Consider the following 23068-nt stretch of genomic DNA (forward strand, 5'->3'; position numbering starts at 1 on the left):
TCTCCAAGAGCAGCGCGTCGTTGCCGTCAGCCGCACCGCGCGGCCGCAAGTTGTCGTAAAACGGGCTCCAAAGATTCGCCTTACACCCTCCGTGGACCAGAAACGTGTAGAACGTACGGTCTTTCTCCCGGGTGTCGGGAAGAGGGTGGCCCGGGGCGGGTACTGTGGAGCCACGAGTGGCAGGGGCGTTCCAGCGGAGCTTCCGCACGCCGAGTCTGGAAGAATTAGACGTGGAGAGAAGTGGCAGGTGGTGGGCTCGCAGTGGTGGCCGCATCTCAGAGGAGGACTTCACCTAAGCGCTGTGTAGAGCACGGCCGAAAGGGAGGGGCCTAAAAAGGTGGCGAGAGCGGGGCTGATACAGGCAGAGTGTTCAGAGGTGGGCTGAGGGGCGTGGCCCGGTTTTGAGTAAAGAATGGGAAGGGTCTCGAGGACCAGCCGGGCGCGGAGAGCCTGCGGCCGAGGGGCGGGTCTAGGCGCTCCGGCAGAGAACTGCCAGAGGGCGCGTCACTGTGCTCGCCGGATGCGCTCGCAGCCTCAACGGACCCAACCGCCACCAGGTTTGGGGCTTCGCTGCGCGCAGGCTGTACTGGGTTACAAAGATTTAATTTCAGGTTTGTAGCCCAACAGGAAACCGGGGTGAACAGGTTTTCCAGCCAAATGATGTGAAGGGCAGCTGAATGGAAGATATATTCCCACATTCTAGAGTACTGTAGCAGGATTAAGCATATTCTATGTATGAAGCTACAAGTTTACAAAACAGATTTCTGTTTCTAATTTGCCATGTAATCCCGTCTACCTACATTTGTTAGGTACCCTTCTGTGTAGGGTTATCCTATAATTAGAAAATGTCTCATTTCTCAGCTGAGAGTGACATTAAACTAGAAGGAAGCACGTGTTATATTTATATCCCTAAATCCCCAGTGTACATCAAGAACACAAGAAGTAAGAAAAACCAACATTTGAAAACATGTTCACCTTTGCTGGTAATTAAACATTTGGAAAAATAAGGCAGCCAGAAGGCACTATATCATACCTACTTAAATTGGAAACTTTAAAAAGTCTAACATCTCAATACTAATGAGATTGAAGAGAAGGAGATGCATTCGTCCGGGAGGTTGTTTTTAGAGATGGTAGGATAGTAAGGAAAAAGAACCAGGGAAAAAATGTTTGCACATTTCCCCAAAATCCTATTCTAGTATCCTTAAGGCATCCAAAATAAGGTTAAAAAAAAAGTTTTAATATCTTCATGACAGAAAAAGAATTGGAAAAACGTTAACTATACAAAAATGAGGAAAAGATTAAGCAGGCACGGCTGTCTGGCAGAATAATATGCAGGGAGTACAACTGAGAAACAAAATTCCCAGATTAAATGGAAAGGCACATTTGAAATACTAAGAGTAGAGAGACTTCCCTGGCGGTCCAGTGGTTAAGACTCTGCATTTCCACTGCAGGCGGCGCAGGTTCAATCCCTGGTTAGGGAACTAAGATCCTGCATGCCCCACGGTGTGGCCAAAACATTAATAAAATAAAATAAAAATAGGAGTAGAGCAATTATATTGTTACCATAATGTAAAACTACTTATGAGTAACAACTGGAAGAAGCAACGTAAGAATAATTGTGATTAGTGAAAGGGCTTATACTGTAACTGTAAATTATTATAAAAATGTTAACGATTTTGAATTGGCTAAGATATCTTACTACAGTACTTCCACTGCATTTGAATAACTGGATCTAAATTACTTTAAATTAGTCTTTGTATGAGATGATCTTCAGTTTGCTGTTCAGTTACTTAGGTAGCCTTGCTTAAACCTGTTTTGCATCTTTCAGTGCATAGCGAGTTTGCATTTTGAATATACTCTTTACAGGTGTAGCTAAATCATGAGAGGGCACAGGTCAAACAGTCTAGGAGTGGTAAGTTTACCCCAGAGGTAAGCTAGGAATAATTAGGTTTGTCAAATCAGTCCTGAGACTTGTAGAATGATATTACTGATACAGAATGGGTTAGATGTAAAGAGGAATTAGTTGGTAGTGAAAGTTCTTTACATGTTTAATTTTAACATAATAATGGAATAACCCAGTTAAAATGGCTTGTAATTAATAGTTGAAAATATGTAATTGGAAGGCAAGTGAAAGCACCCAGGGCTAAAGATTTAGCTATATAAAACATTTAAAGTGATAAATGAAGGCTAAGTTTTAGGAAGGCATCTTTCAAATTAATTTGAAAGTTCTGGTTCTTTTAAATACACATTCCTGAAAGCCTCTTGTTAATGTTTCTTGCTTTTGCATTAGAGACTGTTTTGTCATACAGTTTAGAGTCTTGGGTTCTTACTTGTTTGCACATTTATATATAATGTCAAAAGAAGTGCTACGTAAATGAATTTTCTTTGATAATATAACCTATTGATATTTTGCACTTACATTAGAAATACCAATAGTAATATCTGTAGCAATAAAGTAATCCTTATCTCTCCAAGTAATCCTATTACTCCCCAAGTAATGAGTAAACATGCTACCAGGGAGATCACTTGAGGAAATTTACTTTCACTAAATGTAAATGGCTTTCTTGATTAATTTCAGTCAGTAAACACAAGTGAAAATTATTAATGGTATTTAGTTTGCAAACTCCATTTTATTCGTAGTTTGTTTCTGGGTTTTTTTAAAATTAGGTCACAAATCTGGTACAGACAGTTAAAACTGTTTATCACTTTGATAATCAGAAGCCTCTGGTATAACACAATATTCATGAAAACGTAAAACAGAATACATGGTAATAATCTCTTTGAAAGCAATGGTTGCAAACATCCATGTTTCTAAGAAAATATAACTTTACATATATATTTTAAGCAAGCTGTACCTCTTACATAAATTCAGACAATAGAAGGAGTGTGCAATCATAAAGCTTATTTTATGGAAAAAAATGAAAATTATTATTATTATGACCTAAATGATTTTAAGTAATTAGAGTCCTCTTGGATTGAATACAGAGTATAAAGATATTTTCCTTAATTTACAACCTTCCTGGTCAAAAAGAGCTGGAAAGTTGGTCAGTAAGCAGCATTGATATTACCAAGTAAGTTTAACCTAAATTCTTTAGGTAGAAATTGTAAAGTGTTCCAATTCCAGCTACTTTAGTTAACTGAGTGAGAACAGTCTTCAGTTTTTAAATGAAGACTGTTTAAGGAATTGAGCTTTTTACTTAGTTTTTGTGAGAGGGTCATTTTTTAAATCAGGTTTAGAGATTATTTCATGAACTCTAAACATTCTAGTTCCTTAGTTTTCTCAAAGAAAGAGAACTTCAGCAGTAGCAGGATGGACTGTCCCACACAAATGCCAGTAGGGGGTAATGCTCTGAATAAGTCAAAGGGCCTCTTAGTGTATCAAATAGGAGACAATTCAAACCAGAATGAATCAATGCACACTCCTCCTAGAAGGCTCCTCTGTTTAGAAACTGGAATGAGGATTACCAACACATTTTATACAAACACTCTGGTGTGCCATCCTGTAATGGGGGTGCTTAGTTATCACCCGTGGCATGCGATTAATGAGCTATTAATTCAACTTAAGCTTTCTGTGGAGGCACTAAGGCCATGCAGCTCCTTTTCCAAAAGACATAGAGATAAAAGACAAAGAAGGTAGAGGACTCTGAAAATTTTCTCTGATTTAATTTTCTCTGAAAAGTTAAATTCTACATAATAGTAAGAATGTTTGCTGAAAGAAAACTGATTTAAGCGACAGATGTTCAAGATAAACTGTACTGAAAATACAATAACAAATTTTGGCCTGATAACCCTCATGCTGTCTTATAGCAAAACACTAAAATACATGCAACAGAGAAACTGGTGACATGAGGACTTCTTCTCCAGATTTCCTGGGGGGGCTGGCTGGGGGGGGGGAATGGAGAATATACTGTTTTCTTCTGTTTGCTTTCATAATGAATTATTCTTGCTTATAAATGACTTTCCCAAATTTTCCCAGTCATTTCTGATGAGAAATCATTCTTCAGTAGGAGGAGACCAGGTAAACTTACATGAAGGACATCAGGTGTCTTTTGAGTTCCTTCCGTCAGCTAGAGGAGCCATCAAATAGGTTCCGTAAAACTAACTCCATAACTAAAAAGGCTGGTAGAATTGGAACAGGAGTAATCTGTCATTAGTATACTTGTAATAAAATAAAGCTTGTTCCGAAACCACAAGGGCTGGTAAGAAGAGCAGAGCCTGTATAAAAGCAACTGGGTTCTCTAGAAAATGGATCTAGTATACAGAATGTGAGAATATACAGAACTCTCACTCAAGTTATAAAAATAGACATGGTTCTTGGACAAAAAGCAAATGAGTAGAAAAGAATTCTCCAAACATGAACTTAAAGACACATCTATATAAAACAACAAAACGTCATCTCAGAGCTCCGATCAGTCGTCTGTTGAAATGGCTGAAAAGGGGAGATGAACTAGAGACAGACAGGTCAAGAACCCACAGCTGATCTGTCTGACTCTTCTGGTTGGCAGTGTACACTGGTGATCACAGGCAGAGAGACTGATATATCTGATTGGTTGATGGTGCTTGGTGAATGAATGAGAAAACTCAAGATATAAAGTAATCTCTGAAAGTTTAAATCTTAGCTTCTACACTTGACAGTGTTGCACATGAGAAAGGATTCTAGGTGTTATCACCCAGAATCAACCCTGCCATTCACAACTCATGCTCCATGCCCCCATGGTTTCTTTTGTGGCCAAAGGATCAGCCTAGACTAAATATATAATAGAAAATAACTCTGGCCTTGAAATGAAGAGGGGTAGACCAGTAACTCATGCTCAGTACTTATAAATCACAAATACTGAAGCTAATGGTCTGTTTCCTTTTGACTGCAAAGGAGATGCCATGAGCTAAAGAAAGTCATGAGAGAAAGAAAGTCAAGAAGACATGGGTAGCAGCACCTTTCCATACCCGCCTGGATTTGAAAGGAGACTTTCACTCCTTATTCCTTTCAAACACAAAGTTCATCAGTTGGAAGGAGAAAAAATGGCTCTAAAGTTAAAGAGTCCCCAGAGAAAATGAGCAGTACATGAAATATGCCCTCTGTGGGCTAAAGGACAAGTTGCAAAACCAGTTAAGACACAAGAGGCAGCCCAAGGTCTTACTTAATTATGGTTTTAGCGTAGTATATAGCACAATATGGGCAGCCCTTTTTCAATCCATTCAACAATTCAGCACCATCCATGTCCAGTCCAAAAAATTCCTGAAGAGTGGGCTTTCATCTTTGGTACCACCTTACGAGTTATTCTTGGTTTGCAATAGCTGCAAAGAAGCAAAAAAGCTGGTACCTTCACCTTGTCTGTGAGTACAAATGCTGGTACTCTGCTGCAACCACTGAGGCCAATTAAAATAATACTGTAACACACAGGAGTGATACATCCAGTTCCCAGGTTCCAGATAATAGCAGCCATGCCCATAAAGGAGTGGGATCAGCCATCCCCATTGGTTAAGGCCTTCGGTTTGTTGTCCTCAGAGTAGAATAAAACACTGTGTTCCCACGGACAAGGAACTCCACAAGAACCCATGGTCTACTTTTGGACAGGGACTTTAAGTACCACACGTGCCAGGCACAGAAATAGGACTGGCCTATAGCTGTCACACTTGGAGAAGCTTCTGTTTTGGCAGCACAAACTAAAAACTTCTTAGTGTATTCTGGTTTTAGTCTTCTCTCCTGAGTGAAGCAGCCAGGGACTGCCAAGTTCCACAAGCCCTCAATCTAATAGCATTAATTCTCTCCATGGTCTTCTTCCACCCAGGCTACAATTTTCCCTTCCCATCCAGGGATGGCATCGTCATCATGGAAAACCTGGAGAAAGAAAAAAAGCCACCATGAAAAAATTACAAGACAGGGAGTCTCACTAAACATCTGTGGTTGAAAAAGAAGATCTCAGACATAAAGGATAAAAAAGTATAGAGGAAAGCCTTGAGTTAGAGCCTATGTCCCTTTGGTTTTGTCCCTAAAGTTATAACTGGTTAAAAAATATATATACAGTTGACCCTTGAACAACACAGCGGTTAGAGACACTGCCCACCCCCCTCCCTGCCCTGGCCCTGTGCAGTCAGAAATCCACATATAACTTCACGGTTGGCCCTCCATATCCACAGTTCTGCATCCTCAGATTCAACCAGCTGCTGATTGTGTAATACTGTAGTAGGTATTTATTGAAAAGCGTCTGTATATAAGTGGATCCATGCAGTTCAAACTCATACTGTTCAAAGGTCAACACTGTATGTGTGTATATATACATATGCCTTATATATCCTTAGTTCCGCATCTATGAAATGGTAAACGCATCCCATCCCTCTAGTACTGCTTTGCTCATAGAGATTTATAAGAATTAATAAATTACTAACCATAGAGCACTCTGGGCTTCTCAAAAGAAAGCAGTACTATAAGCATTTAAAAAATGAGAAAGGGGAAAATTTTGGCCCGAAGCATTGTAAAGAAAGGGTTAGAACGAAGACCAATCTTAACATATGTGCATGCAGTTCTTTTCACTCATTTGTTCAATTCATTTCCTAAGCCACTAATAAATAGAAAGGGTTATTAAAACATTTCAGTGAGAAAATCTTTTTTTTTTTTTTCGGCTGCACCACGCAGCGTGCAGGATTTTAGTTCCCCGACCAGGGATTGAACCTGTGGCCCCTGCAGTGGAAGTGAGGAGTCTTAACAACTGGACCGCCAAGAAAATCCAGGAAATCTTTACAAAACAAAGTATTGGCTTTTCCAACCTTTTTCATTCTGTAACCACTATGAGAGCGCTCGTAATACGTCATGACTCAGAACTCTCTTTCAAAAAAAAAAAAGAAAAGGTCTGTTTTTGGCAGATATATTACAAAGAGAAGTATAAGCTAAGAAAATAGCCAAGGAGTTGAGAATAAGCATAGATGACTTTGCAGAATTTCCTCATTTTCATTATATGAGAAACTACCACCACAATATACAGTTTCATATATTCATGCCAGGTTGTTTATTTTGCTCTACATAGGAAGCAGAAAGTTTTCTAAGGTTTGGTTACAGATAGAAAAGAGACTCGAAAGCCAAGCATTTGTTCAATGTAGGTTCTTTATTTTCCCTAACAAAACTTTTTCCTTTTTAAAATAAAAATTCTATCCAAGTTTGATTAGAGTGATTAAGACCTTGAACTAAAGAAGCTATCAACTTCTTGGGCCATTCCCTGAACCTTCTCAGTCTAGAGTAATCAACTGGTCGGAGGCACTGGGAAACTCCTCTGACCTGGTTAGGGAACTGAGGTACTTCTGGGTACTAGTCCTTGAGTAGAAGTCTTTGGGGTTCAAGAACAACCAGCAATACCACCCAGACTCCCTGTGGATTCTGTACCTCCTCCTTGACAGTGCCAAACTCAGGATCCAGTGCTTTGAAGTGATACCGATGATTTCCCTCCCGGTCAATAGCTGCTTTAAAATCCTTCAGTGTCACCTCCCCCAACCTGCAACAAAAAGAGAGAACACTAAAATAGACTCTTTATCAGTAGGTTGGAAAGATAAGATGTCAGCTTTAAATCCAGGCTCCTGCCAAAGTCTCTGGAGGCAGAAACAATGTGGCCTTGTTAGGTCACCACCCTTGATAACCTAGATGATTCTGAAACAGCAGAAGTTAGGGAGCCAGTCACTATTAGGGAATGAAAATGGCATTACAAATGGGTTGATCTGAGAATTTAAAATAGATTTATTGCTTTGGCAGCAGCCAAATTACTTTTTTTCTGTTTTACTCTGAAAATAAGACACAAAGTCTCTGAAATCTAATTTGTTAAACTATCAATATGTCTAAGTTCTCTTGATTTCTTTATTTGCAACAATTCCATTTCTATAGGCTGGTAGAATTAAATCAAGTATCACCATCTTTACTTCAGAAAGCTCCCCTCTAACACAAACCAAGCAGACTCTTTAGGAAAGGGAAATCTTATCACCTCTCCCAGCAGTTGGTTCCAGAGTTCAAAAATCTTTATTTCAAAGCCATTTACCTTAGAAGGGAGTATATTAATTGAGTGTTTAAAGGTTTTTAACATGAATTCTCTATAGGTTAGCTGCAGTCATCAAATAGTAACAAAGATCAATGAGTAATAAGTAGCCCTGGAATGCCAGGCTGTAATCCAAAGCTATCAGCAGAAGCTATTTTGAACACTTAAAAAATTGCTTTCCTAACTTGGAGCATCTTTGCATATCAGGATTGGAAGCACTATTATTGTGTCTGTACCTTGTAATGCCACTGGTTAGTGGTGAAACTAGAACTTGAATCTCTATCTCCTGTGCCCTTCTCACTACACTGCTACTCAAACACCTTACAGCTGGTTAGATGGGCAGTAACTAATGATTCTGCCTTCCTGTCCTTTTTAAAGGAGAAATAATGATCCCAGAATCTCACCTCTTTGGTATATTGACCATGAAGGGCGTAAGTGACCGGTCAGTGAAATAGAGCACCTTCGTGCAGGCGCTGCTGACAGTTGGAGAGCTCTGTGAGTGAGACAACTCTGCAATCAGAGAGAGACTTTGTGGTCAGAACATTCAATTTGCTTCCAACAACCCATCATTTCTAGTTATTCAAAATGTCCCAGGAGAATGAAGCTGCTTGAGGTCATAGCACAGTTTTCACACTCTTGCCAAACACCTTGTCCACAGGGTGTGTGACCCACAGGAAGTCACCACTGGGGCCACTAAGACAAGAGGTGCTTCGGACATGGATGCTATCACAAGGACCATCATTTCTCACCCGTCACAGGTGATTCTAACAGGGGAACAGCAACTGTTCTGACAGGCACTGTTGCCAAGAGTCAAAAGAGGTCAGAGAAGCCAGGCAAGATTTCAGCTAGGGCAGAATAGACACACAGCAGGAGCTGCAGACACTGCCAGCATTTAGACTGCGGAGGTCAGTGGTAGAGAATGCACATGAACTTCATGAAAAGACAAATGATTACGAACAAGAAACACAGAAGCAAAGTAACCGTAGAAACTCAGATTCCAAGAGGCCTTATATTTCCAGTCTAAAAGGCAAAAAGTCTACTTTTATCCCTTAGCTACATAGGATCTATATGTGTTGGTCCCCGTGGTTTTTTTTTTTTTAATAAATTTATTTATTTTTGGCTGCGTTGGGTCTTCATTGCTGCGTGCAGGCTTTCTCTAGTTGCAGTGAGCGGGGGCTACTCTGTGTTGCCACGCATAGGCATCTCATTGGAATGGCTTCTCTTGTTGCGGAGCACGGGCTCTAGGCTCGCGGGCTCAGTAGTTGTGGTTCACGGGCTCTAGAGCACAGTCTCAGTAGTTGTGGCGCCCGGGCTTAGTTGCTCCACAGCATCTGGGATCTTCCCCAACCAGGACTCAAACCCATGTCCCCTGCACTGGCAGGCGGATTCTTCACCACTGCGCTACCAAGGAAGCCCGGTCCCCGGGGTTTTTAACTTAAATTTCTTAATCCATATCTTGTCTCTATTCTTTGTATAGGTACTTATGGAAAAATTTAATCAATGAGTTATTTGTGATTATGACTTTAAGAGAATAGAAGAAAAGACCAATTAAAAACTTTTATCACAAGGACCAAAAATAATTAAACTTTTATTAAAATAACTCCTGCAATTCCAGCTACACGTTTTCTTCATTTATTCTAGGCATTTATCCCAATCAAACAGGCAGCCACCAGAGAGCAGTTCTAGGAAAGGGTTTTTTGGTTTTTGTTTTTGATTTTTTGGCCGCACAGTGCGGCTTGTGGGATCTTAGTTCCCCAACCAGGGATCAAAACAGGGCCCTCGTCATTGAAAGCATGGAGTCTTAACCACTGGACCACGAGAGAATTCCCTAGGAAGGGGTTTAAAATAAGGAAGTAGGAGGGATGAATAATACAGGAGAGAAAGACAAGGGAACATTCTCTCTTTGCACAGCAATCAATCAGTTTTCAGAATTTTTTTCAAAGAATGCCAATTATTGAAACCTACATGCCATGATGTTCCTTTGTCTCCATCACCTAGAACAGGGCCTGGCACACACTGGCTTTTTAATAAAATAAAATATTCACTCTTATCATTAAATTTATGATGGATCCTTTCACTCATTCATTCAACAAACATGTATTGAGCACTTACCATGCACTAGATTTTGAGAATATAAAATTAATTATATGCCTCTGACCTCAAAGATTTCACAGTCCAATATAGATGACAGGTATGATAATAAATAATTACAATACACTAAAATCAGATTGGTACAAACTGCACAAGAAGACTGAAGATGAAGTAGTTAATTCTACCTGGAAGAGGTCAGAAAGGTCCCATAGTTGGAGAATTGTTAAGCAAAGCACCTAAAAAATATATCAGATATAGAAGTTGGAAAGGGCATTCCCAGAATGAAGGATACTTGTAAAGGCATGAAAGGGGATGGATCATGTATTTATAAAACTGAAACTCAACTAGTAAGGCTGGAGTGTAAGTAATACATTGGGAAGTAATGGAAGATGAGGATAATAAAGCAGGGCCCAGATCACAAAGGACTCTGCCAGGCTAAGATGTTTAGATATTAGTCTTAAGCTCTGGGGAGATATTCAAAGGAAGTGATACGATCAGACTGGCATTTTAGAAAGGTCAGTCTAGCAGCAAGTATGGGTCTAGTATGGGTTGGATGGGAGAAATTCTGGAAACAGTAATCCCATTAAGAGGCAATTAAAATAATCTGAAAGATGAGGAAGGGTAAGATATAGCCCTGGAGCTAGAGAAGGGATGGATTTAAGAGAACTTTAGAAGGTAAAAGTCTTAGTACTTTGGATATAGTTGAACATCAAGGATAAAAGGGAAAGGGAAAAATAACTAAGATTTATAATCTAGGAAAACAGATGCATGGTAGTTACCAGTACCTAAGATAGGGGAACAGAAGTATCACACATTTAAAATGTTTACTGGGTGCCTATTATGTATCAAGTACTAGAGATACAAAGGTAAACTAGGTACAATTCCCACCCATTAAGGAGCTCAAAGTCTAGTGGGGTAAAATAGCAAAACAGTTATAATATAATAAAATAAAACATGAAAATAATATTGCTATGGACTCAGTTGTGTCCTCCCCACATTCATATGTTGAAGCCCTAGACGCCCATGTGACTGTATTACAGATAGGGCCTTTAAAGAGGGATTAAAGTTAAATGAGGTTATAAGAGTGGAGCCCTGATCCCATAGAACTGGCGCCCTTGTAAGAAGAGGAAGAGACACCAGAGCGCTCTCTCTCCACCACGTGAAGACATAGCAGGTAGGCAGCCATCTGCAAGCCAAGAAGAGAGCCCTCCTTCAGCAGAACCTGACCACACTGGCATCCTGATCTTGGGACTTCCAGCCTCCAGAACTGTGAGAAAATAAATTTCTGTTTTTTAAGTCACTCAGTCTATGGTATTTTGTTATGGCAGCCCAAGCTGACCGATAAAATGTTATGTACACATTTTAGGTGAATTTGAAGGTAAGAGTATGTCAAATGCCACACAGAGGTCTAGTAGATAAAGACAGGTTTGGTAAACAGGTCACTGATGACATTAGTGAGAGGAGTTTCAGGTTACTAATGAAGAAGGCTGAGTTGGATTGCACAGGCTTTTCGAGTAAAACAGAAAAAGATTAATGAGGGAAAAATAGTCTTACTCAACATTAACTCATGTGATAAAATGATAATTGCTGTTTCAGGGTGACAATACTATAAAAATCATATACAAAAACCTCAGCGAATAAACGACCCAGAAACATAGCCTTGCGTATACATGTGTGTGTAAATTTAATACATGATTTTAAAAGGCATCACAAATCAGTTTTAGCTTTTAAGTTTAGGTTTATGATCCATTTGGAGTTGATTTTTTATATAGGGTATGAGGTATGGGTCAATGCTCTTTTTCTGAATAATTTGTTGAAAAGCCTATCCTTTTGCCATCAAATAGTTTTTGCACTGTTGTTAAAAATCAACTGGTCAAATATAAGTAAGTTTATTTCTGAACTTTCTACTCTGTTCCAATGACCTATGTGTCTATCCATTCACCTATACTGCACTGTCTTGATTACTCTAACTTTATAGTTAGTTTTGAAATCAGGTAGTGCGGCACTTCAACTACTTTATTTTTTCTTAACTTTTTTTTTTGAACTATTCTAGTTTCATCCATATAAATTTTAGTATCGGCTTGTTTATATCTACGAAAAGTCTGATAGGATTTTTATTGGAATTGCATGAAGCTATAGATCATTTGGGGAGAATGAACCATCTTCACAATGTTGAGCTATGTTTTCCCCATCAAACAAGGCTGCTTCTCAATTAATATGATGCTGATAAACAATAATTTTGTAAGTGGTAAAAAACTATGTAATAAAAACCAGATTATTTTTAAAATCTATCATCTCCCTTGTTTCTATTTGTTCCATGTTTTTTGTTCCTTTTCTCTTTTATCCTCTTTTTCTCCCCGCTTTTGGAGTGTGTATGTGTATATATGTATATATATGTATATATGTATGTGTACATGTATATATTTTGGTATTGTCTTCAAAGCCCAGTGTGTTTAGATTCTCAGTTTGAATACACCATTTCAACATGGAAACTATATTTTAAATAGTGAGATATTTTAATTCTTTTGCTATTGGATTGGGTATTTTTACAATTCCTTTTTATCTCCCCTATTCATTTTGTTATTTAATTCTTTAAAAATTTAGTGGTCGCTCTTGGATTTAAATACACATCTTTAATTAGTCAGTCAGCTTTCAAATGATATTTACTGCATCACATGTAATGTAAGAACTACAGAAGTGACAACAGTAGAGTCCTAATTCCTCCATCCCAATCTCTGTATTATTGTCATACATTTTACTTTTACATATGGCATAAACCAGTAATACATCAATACATTTTTTGCTTTAAACAGCCTGTTATCTCTTAGAGCAATTAAAAATAAGTGGGGGAAGGTCTTTTATATTTACCTTCATTTTAACCACTTTTTTTGCATCTCCCAGTTTCTTTCATATCATACTCTTCCTGTCTGATGAAATTGCTTTAACATTTCCTGCCGTGCAAGTCTGCTTGTTATGAATTCTCTTGGTTTTGTGTAAAAATATATATATATACTCTCTACCTACAGAATTCTAGCTTTTTATAGAATTCTAGATTTTTTTCTTTCAGTGCTTTAAAAATATCCCCCCACTATCCTATAACCTGCAAGGTCTAATAAGAAATCTGTAATTCTCATCTTTGTTCTGTATGTAGTAATTTTCCCCCTCTTCAAGGGGGAAAAGATCTTCTCTTTTCTTTGATTTTCAGCAATTTGACTCTTTTGTTGTTTTTGTTATTCATACTTCTTGGAATGCTCAGCACTTCTTGGATCTGTAGTGTGATGTTTTTAAAGCATTTCTGGAAAAATAATTGGCCTTTATCTCTTCAAATACTTCTTCTGCCCTGTTCTATCTCTTCTTGTTCAGGGATTCTAATTACTTGTATCTTAGTCCATTTGATATCGTCCCACAGCTACTGGATGCTCTCGGTTGTTTGTTTTTTCCTCTCTCCTACTCTTTTTCTTTTTGTATTGCAGTTTGGGTAATTTCTATTGACCTATCTTCAAGTTCACTGATTCTTTCCTTAGCTGTGTTGAGTCTTCTGATGACCCTGATGAACTTGCTGAAGGCACACTTTTTTTTTAAGTTAATTAATTTATTTATTTTTGGCTGCACTGGGTCTTCGTTGCTGCACGCGGGCTTTCTCTAGTTGTGGTGAGCGGGGGCTACTCTTCATTGCAGTGCACAAGCTTCTCATTGTGGCGGCTTCTGTTGTTGCAGAGCACAGGTTCTAGGCGAGTGGGCTTCAATAGTTGTGGCACACGGGCTCAGTTGTTGTGGCTCAGGGGCTCTAGAGCGCAGGCTCAGTAGTTGTGGCACATGGGCTTAGCTCCGCAGCATGCGGGATCTTCCCAGAGCAGGGCTCGAACCCGTGTCCCCTGCATTGGCAGGCATATTCTTAACCACTGCACCACCAGGGAAGTCCCTGAAGGCACTCTTCATCTTCGTAATATTTATTTTTATTTCTAACATTCCATTTGACTCCTTTTCATAATTTCCATATCTTTGCTAAAATTCCTCACCTGTACATGCATTATATTAACATTTTTACTTCAGCCATTAACACAGTTTTTAAAAATTCCTTTTCTGATGGTTTCAACATCCTAGTCATATCTGAGTCTACTCTTGAATAGACGCTTATTGACTCTTGACAGTAGCTTATATTTTTCTTGCTTCTGTGGATGCCTCATAATTTTTTATTGACTATCAGACATCACGTGTAAGACAGTAGAGACTAAGGTAAAAAAGGTTTATGTCTAGAAATGGGCACACTGCTTGTACTTCCCAGCCATTGGTGGGGACAGCTGAGCCAATCTAGTCAGGAATTGAGCTGGGATTGGGATTTTTGTTAAGGTTACTTTCAGCACACCATCACCTTCAAATTTCTCTAGGGTTATGTTTAGGAAGGTAGCTGGATTGCTGGAGGGTTTTTCCTCAATATTCCTGCTCCACCCTCAACTTTAGACTTTACTTGTGTGCCTGTGCATCAGAGTCAGTCTCTTCACACGTGTGCCCCTCCCACAGAGGCAGACTGCTATTGCTTCTTACACGGTACTTGCTCATCTGGTGGTGAGGGATAAGGGGGGCTTCTCTGTTGTCATGATCCAACCTCAGTCTTGAGGGTGGGGCTTTCTCAGTGATCCTACTCTTTCCCCAGTGGTAGGCAACCTCTAGTGATCTGAGCCCAATACAGTTTCCTGCCACTCCCCTGGGATAGAGAGTGCTTTCATCCTTTTTTCTTCCCCCTAGCTGAAATAGGTCTTCACCTTTACCTGGGAAAGCGAGGGAGGGGCAACAGAATTTGCTGCCCTTTCTTAGTGGCTTAAGACTTTTGTTCTTTAAGGGACAAAGGTCCAGATGGGGCTTCACATTTTTCCAGCAGTGACAGGTGCTCCCCTGCTCTGGGCCTCCACCACCAAAACAGGTTTTCTCTAGACTCTCTTCCCACAACAAATCTTTGTCATAAGCACCCAAATGGAAGTCGATGGAAGAGTCAGCAAGGAGGTGCAAACTATTCTTGCATTCATGGCCCCCAGGGTTCCTATAATCTCTGCAAAGCCTTTCACAATTCATTAAAATCTTAGCTGTGTGTATAGTGGTCCCATTTTCCTCCCATGCTCTGCCACAAGTGAACAAGTGCTGTAACCTATCTGTCCACTAAGGGACCTGTTTACATTTCTGGCTAGTTAGCTACCCTCTGATTTCATCTCTCTGATGGATTCAAGAAAGTTATGGTATTTTGGACTATTCAACCTTTTCTTTCTGTTAGCATAGGAACAAGGCTCCTTCCAGGTCTTTTTTAAAATTCACATTTTAAAAATTGAGGTAAAATTCACATAACACAAAACTCACCATTTTAACCATTTAAAGTGTACAATTCAGTGGCATTTAGTACATTCACAGTGTGGTGTAATCACCACTATCTAGTTCCAGAACATTTTCATTATCCTTAAAAGAAATCTTGTACCCATTAAACAGTCACTCCCTTCCTAATCCTGACATCTGTCTAATCTACTCTACTTTCTGTCTCTATGGATTTGCCTGTTCTGGACATTTCATATAAAAGGATCCATCCAAATTGTGCCCTTTTGTGTCTGGCATCTTTCACTTAACACTTCCAAGGTTCATCCACGTTGTAGCAGGTATCAGTACTTCACTCCTTTTTATGGCTGAATAGTATTCCATTGTCTGCATATATAAGAAATTGTTTATCCACTCATCAACTGATGGACATTTGGCTTGCTTCCACCTTTTAGCTATTGTGAATAATTCTGCTATGAACATATATGTACAAGTTGTTTTTTTGAACACTTGCTTTTAATTCTTTTGGGTATATACATAGGAATGGAATTGCTAGGTCATATAGTAAATTCTATGTTTAACTCTTTGAAGAGCCACCAAAGTGTTTTCTATAGTGGCTGTACCATTTTACATCCCCACCAGCAATGTACAAGGGCTCCAATTTCTCCACATCCTTACCAACAATTGTTATTTTCCATTTTTTTGGAACCACCTAGTAGGCATGAAATGGTATCTCACTCTAGTTTTGGTTTGCATTTCCCTAATAACTAATGATTTTAAGCATATTTTCATGTGCTTATTGGTCAATTATTTATCTTCTTTAGGGAAATGTCTATTCAAGTCCTTTGCCCATTTGTTATCAGATTTTTCTGTCTTTTGTTATTAAGCTGTAAGAGTTCTTTATACATTGTTCATCCCAGGCCCTTATCAGATATTTGATTTTCAAATATTTTCTCCTATTCTGGTTGTCTTTTCACTTTCTTGTTAATGTCCTTTGATGCAAAATAGTTTTCAGTTTTGATGAAGTCCAATTTTTCTATTTTTTTCATGCTTTTGATGTCTAAGAATCCAAGGTCATGAATATTCCCCCCTGTGTTTTCTTCTGAGACTTTCATAGTTTTAACTCTTGTATTTAGGTCAATAATGCACTTTGAGTTAATTTTTGTACATGGTATGAGGTAGCTCTATTCTTTTGCATGTGGATATCAGTTGTCCTGACACCATTTATTGAAGATACTATTTGCTGGTCAAATGATCATAGATATATGGGTTTTATCTGAACTCTCAATTCTATTCCACTAGTCTACTGTATTACTTTTAAAATAATTATTGTTGTTGTTTTTCCTTAAGAGTAAATGGCAAGACAGGAAGTGGGTTCAGAGAGAAGATTACTCTTTTAGGAGATTTGACTGTAGTGAAAAGGAGAAAGAGCATAGCCTTGCATATCTCACATGCCACACGCAACACCAGATGATTTGCATATAATATTGTACTTAATGCTCATAATCCTTTACGATTATCTCCATTACATAAATGTGAAAACTAAAATACAACATTAATTAATACTCTTGCCCATGATATACTCTGCTGATAGCTACAAGTGCATCGCAGATCTGTTTGATTCTATACTCCATCTTTTTTCCACTCTATTGTTTTGTGTCCAGTTTTGCACATGAGTTTGAAGTGCCTTTCAACCTACAGAGATACCCAGTTGGCATTCAAAAATATAGCCCTGAAGCTCAGAAAAGGTTTGGAGTTAGAGATGAAAGTTTAAGAATAATTGGCACATGAGGTGGATGGACCTAGAGCCTGTCATACAGAGTGAAGTAAGTCAGAAAGAGAAAGACAAATACCGTATGCTAACACATATATATGGAATTTAAGAAAAAAAAATGTCATGAAGAACCTAGGGGTAAGACAGGAATAAAGACACAGACCTACTAGAGAATGGACTTGAGGATATGCGGAGGGGGAAGGGTAAGCTGTGACAAAGCGACAGAGAGGCATGAACATATATACACTACCAAACGTAAGCTAGATAGCTAGTGGGAAGCAGCCGCATAGCACAGGGAGATCAGCTCGGTGCTTTGTGACCGCCTGGAGGGGTGGGATAGGGAGGGTGGGAGGGAGGGAGACGCAAGAGGGAAGAGATATGGGAACATATGTATATGTATAACTGATTCACTTTGTTATAAAGCAGAAACCAACACACCATTGTAAAGCAATTATACTACAATAAGGATGTTAAAATAAAAAAAGAATAATTGGCACACAAGAGTAGCTGAAGCCATGGAAGTAGAAGGGATCACCTATAAAGAATATGAGACCTAAGTCTAGACCTTAGTGGAACCTCAGGGCACATTCAAGGGTTAGACAGAGAAGGAGAAGAAGAGGAGGTTGTATCTACTTCATGAGACTACAATCCAGTGAGGGCAAGTACCAAGTCCATCTTGTCCATCTCTATACCTCCAGTGCCTAACAAGGGTGTTACATAATGGATGCTCAGTAAATATCTGTTGAATGAATAACTGTTTGGTAGTGAAGTTAAAGGAGAAAAATGTTTCCAGAAGAAGACTATTCAAGAATAGTAAATGCTTTTGAAAAGTCTATGGACGATAAGGTAACCACTTCGATTAGGCAACGAGAAAGTCAACAGTGATCCAAAAAAAAGAACACTAAGTGGAGTAACTGAGTCCAACTAGTCCAACTAGTGGTTTAAGAATTGAATGGGAGGTAAGGATGAAAAAAGAGCAATTGCAGACTACTCTTTCAAGAAGTTTGACATAGGGGAATAAGAGAAGTAAGCCAGTAGCTAGAGGGCTAGCAAGTTACACAAGTGTTTGTATTTCTAGATGAGAGACATTTCAGCTTATCTGTAAATATAGATATTAGATTAACACCCTAGTTTATAAGAAGCTCTGAATTTATTTGTAGTATTTTAAATAAGTAATTCATATACACAAGAGAATTATTCCAGGGAGGGAGAAATTTATTATACTTCTGAAAAAGAATTTCCAAATATTTAGCCTACGTACATTGGCAGTTTATACTAACCCAAAGGAAGTACTGAAGAGGATAACAATAAAATAAAAACCCTATCAAGAAAACAGAAATGACTGGGTCAAAACAATGCTAGAAGAAGAAACTGAAACAAATTTTGGTACTAACATAATCTGTTTCATTCCCAGTGTAAAGATCTCATTCAAGAGGAAAAGATACCTGGAGGCTTGAGAATGCTACCTTATCTACTCTACAAAAAATATTTTACCTTTCATATTTGTGCAAATGCTTTAAATGTTTTACTTTAGATTTTGTTTATTAATGTGGTTTTAAAAATTATATATTTAACATATAAATCTGATATGGTCAGCCTTTAACTATTTGGTTTTTATAAATTATTATTTAGATATTTTAAGATTAGGCCTGGGTAAACTATAAAAGGTAAGAAAACGTGAATGCTATTAGACCAAAAGGTAAGATACAAAGTAAAATAGAAATTACTAGGCAGGGTAGATTTCCAACCTGTCAGAATTAACAAGGCAAAAAGATGTAATGAGTGGGCACAGAGCAGGTTCAAACAAACGGAATGACCTATGCACTCAAAGTTTTAATGAAAGTCCACAAAGAAATTAAACTTCTTGCCTCTAGGAAGAACTGGAAATATTCTGTGCTATTTGGAACTTTAGGGTGATTTGTAAGTGTGTTTTTTTTAATATATATTTTGCTTTGCTTGGTGTAACTATTTTGAGCTTGTACATTTCCAAAGATATTTTATTTAAGATATTTTAGCCTCTCTGAATCAGCAGCACCTTGCACGTGGCCAAATGGTACTCAGGTGGTGGTGATGATGATGTTATGGGTCTTCACAGTCCTAGAAATAACTCAATTCTAGTATTGCTACAGAAACAACATATTACAAGAGTGAAGTACTACAAGAAAAACTCTATCCCCAAAATATCAGTAGCATAATAAATACTAAGTTTCTGATCTAATATGCTAGGAGTCCTTACTAAGCAATAATGAGTACTTACTTGAATTAGGGGGCCAGGACTCCCGGTATTCACTACCTGCTTGAGTTCTGGGTGACTTGCCCCGAACCTGGGGAGCCACACAAAAATCACGAGAGTTATAATTAATGGGAGAATTCAACCAAGAAACTTAAATCCTAAAAGTGTACTTAAAATATATACTTTTCTACCACATCTTTTTCCACAGTATATAAAATTGGACATGTTTATTCTAACAATAAAAATGTACATTTATAAAAAGCTTTTTAGTTTCCAATGTTTTCCCCATATATTTCCCATATATAATGCCAAGTTCATTCGGGGGGAAGAGGACAGAGAATAGGCAGTAAAGGGACACCTGTGGGTCAAGAACCACAGTTCCTTAGACAGTTACACAGTTGCCAAGAGCAAGAGTTACCCGTGAACTCCCTCCCTGGACTGTCATACCATGATGAACAGTCAGCTCCCCAGAGAGGAAAACCAAAGAGAAAAGCAACTGTATATCTTAGCACTGCCTTCATCTACATTAAAATTGATAAGACCAAGCTTCTTTGGGGGAACAAGAGAAACACCACCGAAAGAGGGTTACCCTTCTGTCCTGTTTCCTCTGGGTCTCCATGGCGTGCAGGCGCTCCATGAGGCTGGAGATGCCCTGCTCCAAGCTGTCGATGGTGTGGTGCTGAGGGTCGTGGCCACTGAAGCTGTTGCGCAGGCTGCGGAGGGCATCCCGAACAAGCTGCAGGTCACTGCTCTGTGGGCAAAAATGTGGTGCTGCTGGCACGGCACGCTGCCATGTTATTAACCACATCCCAACTGCTGGGCTTAAGAAGATAGAGGTGAGAGGTTTCCAAAAGAGATCTTTTATTTTTGAGGGAGGAGGTGTAAACTGTAGGAAATTTTCCTCCACAGATACAAGCCCACTGTTTGTCCACTAATTCTTAATTTTGGATAGCAAGTGCCTCACAACTTTACACACCCAACAGATGCAAGAATTGGGGAATGGGGATATGAAAGGCCTACTCCACTGGCGATGGCTAGGGTACTCTTCTGGTTTTGGCTGGAAGTGGCAAGTCTGTACTCAAATCCTAAGCACCTACCCCTCTGTGAGTGACTGAAGCAGCTCCTTTTCCTGCCACTGGAAGGAGAAAACCATTGCTTTGAGGGTTGTGACTGCTGCAGTGGGTCACCTATAGCGGCAAGAAGAAATGATGCTTCTATAATGGACAATTCCAAAGTAAGATGTCCCACCTTATTTTTCCTCTTTACACTGGTCACCTCCTGACACAGTGCAGAGATGTTTTTCCCTTTTGTTCACTGCTATATCACCAATACTTGACACTCAGAAGGCACCGCTGAATGCAGAGTGAACAAAATGAAAACCTCGCCTGGAGGCCCCAACCTAGCCTCTGCCTGGCCCCTGGAGGGCCTGAGAATGCTGCTCCAGCATCTCCTGCCTTTGCTTCAGTAGCAGAAAAAAAAAAGAACAATGACTAGTATTTTTTGAGCCTAACTCTGTGCCAGGTGGATCTACCAGGACTGTGTTTAGTAACTTAATGGGTTATCTTATGTACACGTCATAATGTCAGAGAAGGCCACTGTCATTTTCCAGATGAACGTTATTTCTAAGGTTCAAAAGTGAAGCAAATGAAGGTACACAATGGTAAGAAAGTAATAAAGCTGGAATTTGAAACCAGACTTTCTTATCCCAGAACCCGCACTTGTAAGTGCCTCGCCAAATCGCCTCCTGACAAACTGACCTGTGGTGTTGGTTCAGCCCTGAGTCGATAACAGAATCTCCCTCTTTGCCCTTGTAAACATGGGAGGGAGACCCCAAGTGGTAGGTTACCTCCTCTGCCTCTCTTTTCATACAGTGAGCCAGAAGGACGTCTTTGTGTTCCAGATCCACCTGCAAATCAGACACTCCATCAGAAAAGGACTTGTTCAGGTCAGAGGGGCAGGAAAGTCCGTGGCAGAACGTGTCCCCACCTGCTGGTAACTGGCCTCAGAGAGTTTCCGAAGTGCTTCCTCCAACTTGGCCTGGTACTGCTTCAGGAGGCGGTCCTTCTGCCCCAGTTCTTTCTGCAACAGAGACACAGCCTTCAGATGCACGGCAAAGCCAAGGACGTCCAACGCTTCACCTGCTGTGATGGAGTTTCCACCTGAGGAAAGCAGAGCCTCAGAGGGAACAGCCCTTTCCTCAAGCTGCATGGGAAGACGTTATATACCATGGGAGCCTCACATGGAGCAAAGGATTCTGGGAAAGGGAAGGAGGATGGGAACTACCATTAGCAGGAGGACCACTGCATGCCATCCATGCTAGCTAGAGGTAAAGGTTAAGACTGAAGTGAAGTTTCCAGACTCCTAGTTTTGTGTTCTTGCTCCTAGCCATGCTATCTACCTTCAGGGTTAGTGGATCAAAGGAACTCAGAAAAAGATTTCCTTGCAGAAAGCAAGAATGAGAACAGAGTACTTAAGTGTTGTTTGAACAACAGTAACAACAGGCTGTTCACCAAAGGTCAGATGGAAATAATTTCCAAACTGATATACATTCTTACTTTATATTCTCCCAAGAGCCGATTCCTCTCGTCTAGCTTCCTCTGCAGATCCACCTGCAAGAAGAATAAGAAAGCATTCTTTGGTGTGGAAGTATTGTCTGCCAATCCAGTAGGAAACCAGCTACTTAGTAACTGGAGTTGATGTTGGCAGTTACAGCATACAGCACAGAGAGGGCATGACTATGGTAAAAAAAAACACACAGCCGCTCTCCACATCTTCAGTGAGATAATCAGACTATAGAACCACAATGCAGCCTCAGTGTCTCAGTGCCCTCAAAGTTGAAGGGCTCGAGGCCAGTGTGGCAATGGGCTTTCACCTAGGAACAGAGAGGAGTCTGATGGGGAATAGATCTAAACGGACTTTATACTGTATCCTACTTTGCTACCTGGGGCTCAGTGAAGTCCAAGTTCACTCTTTCAACTCACGTTCTGGTTGTGCAGCTCATCTTTGTCCATATTTGCCCTCAGTAGTTCTTGTTTGAGCTGAAGGACAGACGTGTCCTGCTGAGTCAGCCTCTGCTGCAAGGCATCCTGGGGAGAAAGCACACTCACTACTGTGGTCCCAACTCATCAATCGGCCAGTTATCACTAAACTGGGAGACAAAAAGGGTACAGGGTCTTGCCACAAGGAGATGAGCAGAAATTTTTCAGTTCCCTTCCAGGACACTAGAATCTAAAGGAAAATCATGTCCATTGTCCTACCAAGCTGATGGAAACCTGATTTTTTCCTCCATCCATTACTTGCCCCTACTTTCCACTGCATTGCTGACAGCATGATGGCCTAGAGGAAGAATAAGTGGTCTTTGGGATCAGACAGACCTAGTCTCAAATTACACGTCTACCACTTGCTTACGTGACAGTGACCTTGGACAATGCACTCTCCCTCCTACCTCCCTGGCTTTCTTCTCTGTATCTTGGGCCTATAAATACTCAATCTAGATGAGCTCTTTTGCCCTAGAGGGCTGGGCCCTATCACTGTCTGACACCCTTTTCATATAGGAGCCCTGGAAGCACTGCCACCCTGCCTTCTACAGCCCTGCTGCTGCCCTGCTTCCACTGCCTTCCAGTGCTTAGTGTGGACCAGGACTGGGATTCTATTTCC

General features: G+C 39.9%; 1 protein-coding gene across 4 annotated transcripts in view; it reads right to left on the reverse strand.

Moving 5' to 3' along the window:
- Nucleotides 1–2611: 2611 nt before the first annotated feature.
- The window catches only part of DIXDC1 (DIX domain containing 1), a 65398-nt gene continuing 44941 nt past the window's right edge, over nucleotides 2612–23068 (reverse strand). For all 4 annotated transcript variants that reach the window (XM_060017965.1, XM_060017966.1, XM_060017967.1 and 1 more), the window contains 10 exons: nucleotides 22393–22497; nucleotides 21967–22020; nucleotides 21398–21490; nucleotides 21258–21317; nucleotides 20509–20598; nucleotides 20001–20162; nucleotides 19436–19502; nucleotides 8420–8525; nucleotides 7376–7484; nucleotides 2612–5839 (listed from right to left, as the gene is read on the reverse strand). In XM_060017965.1, the coding sequence (XP_059873948.1) occupies nucleotides 5759–5839; nucleotides 7376–7484; nucleotides 8420–8525; nucleotides 19436–19502; nucleotides 20001–20162; nucleotides 20509–20598; nucleotides 21258–21317; nucleotides 21398–21490; nucleotides 21967–22020; nucleotides 22393–22497 (927 nt within the window). In that variant the 3' untranslated portion in view covers nucleotides 2612–5758. The remainder of the gene's footprint in view (nucleotides 5840–7375; nucleotides 7485–8419; nucleotides 8526–19435; nucleotides 19503–20000; nucleotides 20163–20508; nucleotides 20599–21257; nucleotides 21318–21397; nucleotides 21491–21966; nucleotides 22021–22392; nucleotides 22498–23068) is intronic.

Source organism: Delphinus delphis, chromosome 8, assembly GCF_949987515.2.
Source record: "Delphinus delphis chromosome 8, mDelDel1.2, whole genome shotgun sequence".
In the NCBI taxonomy this organism is placed as follows: domain Eukaryota; kingdom Metazoa; phylum Chordata; class Mammalia; order Artiodactyla; family Delphinidae; genus Delphinus; species Delphinus delphis.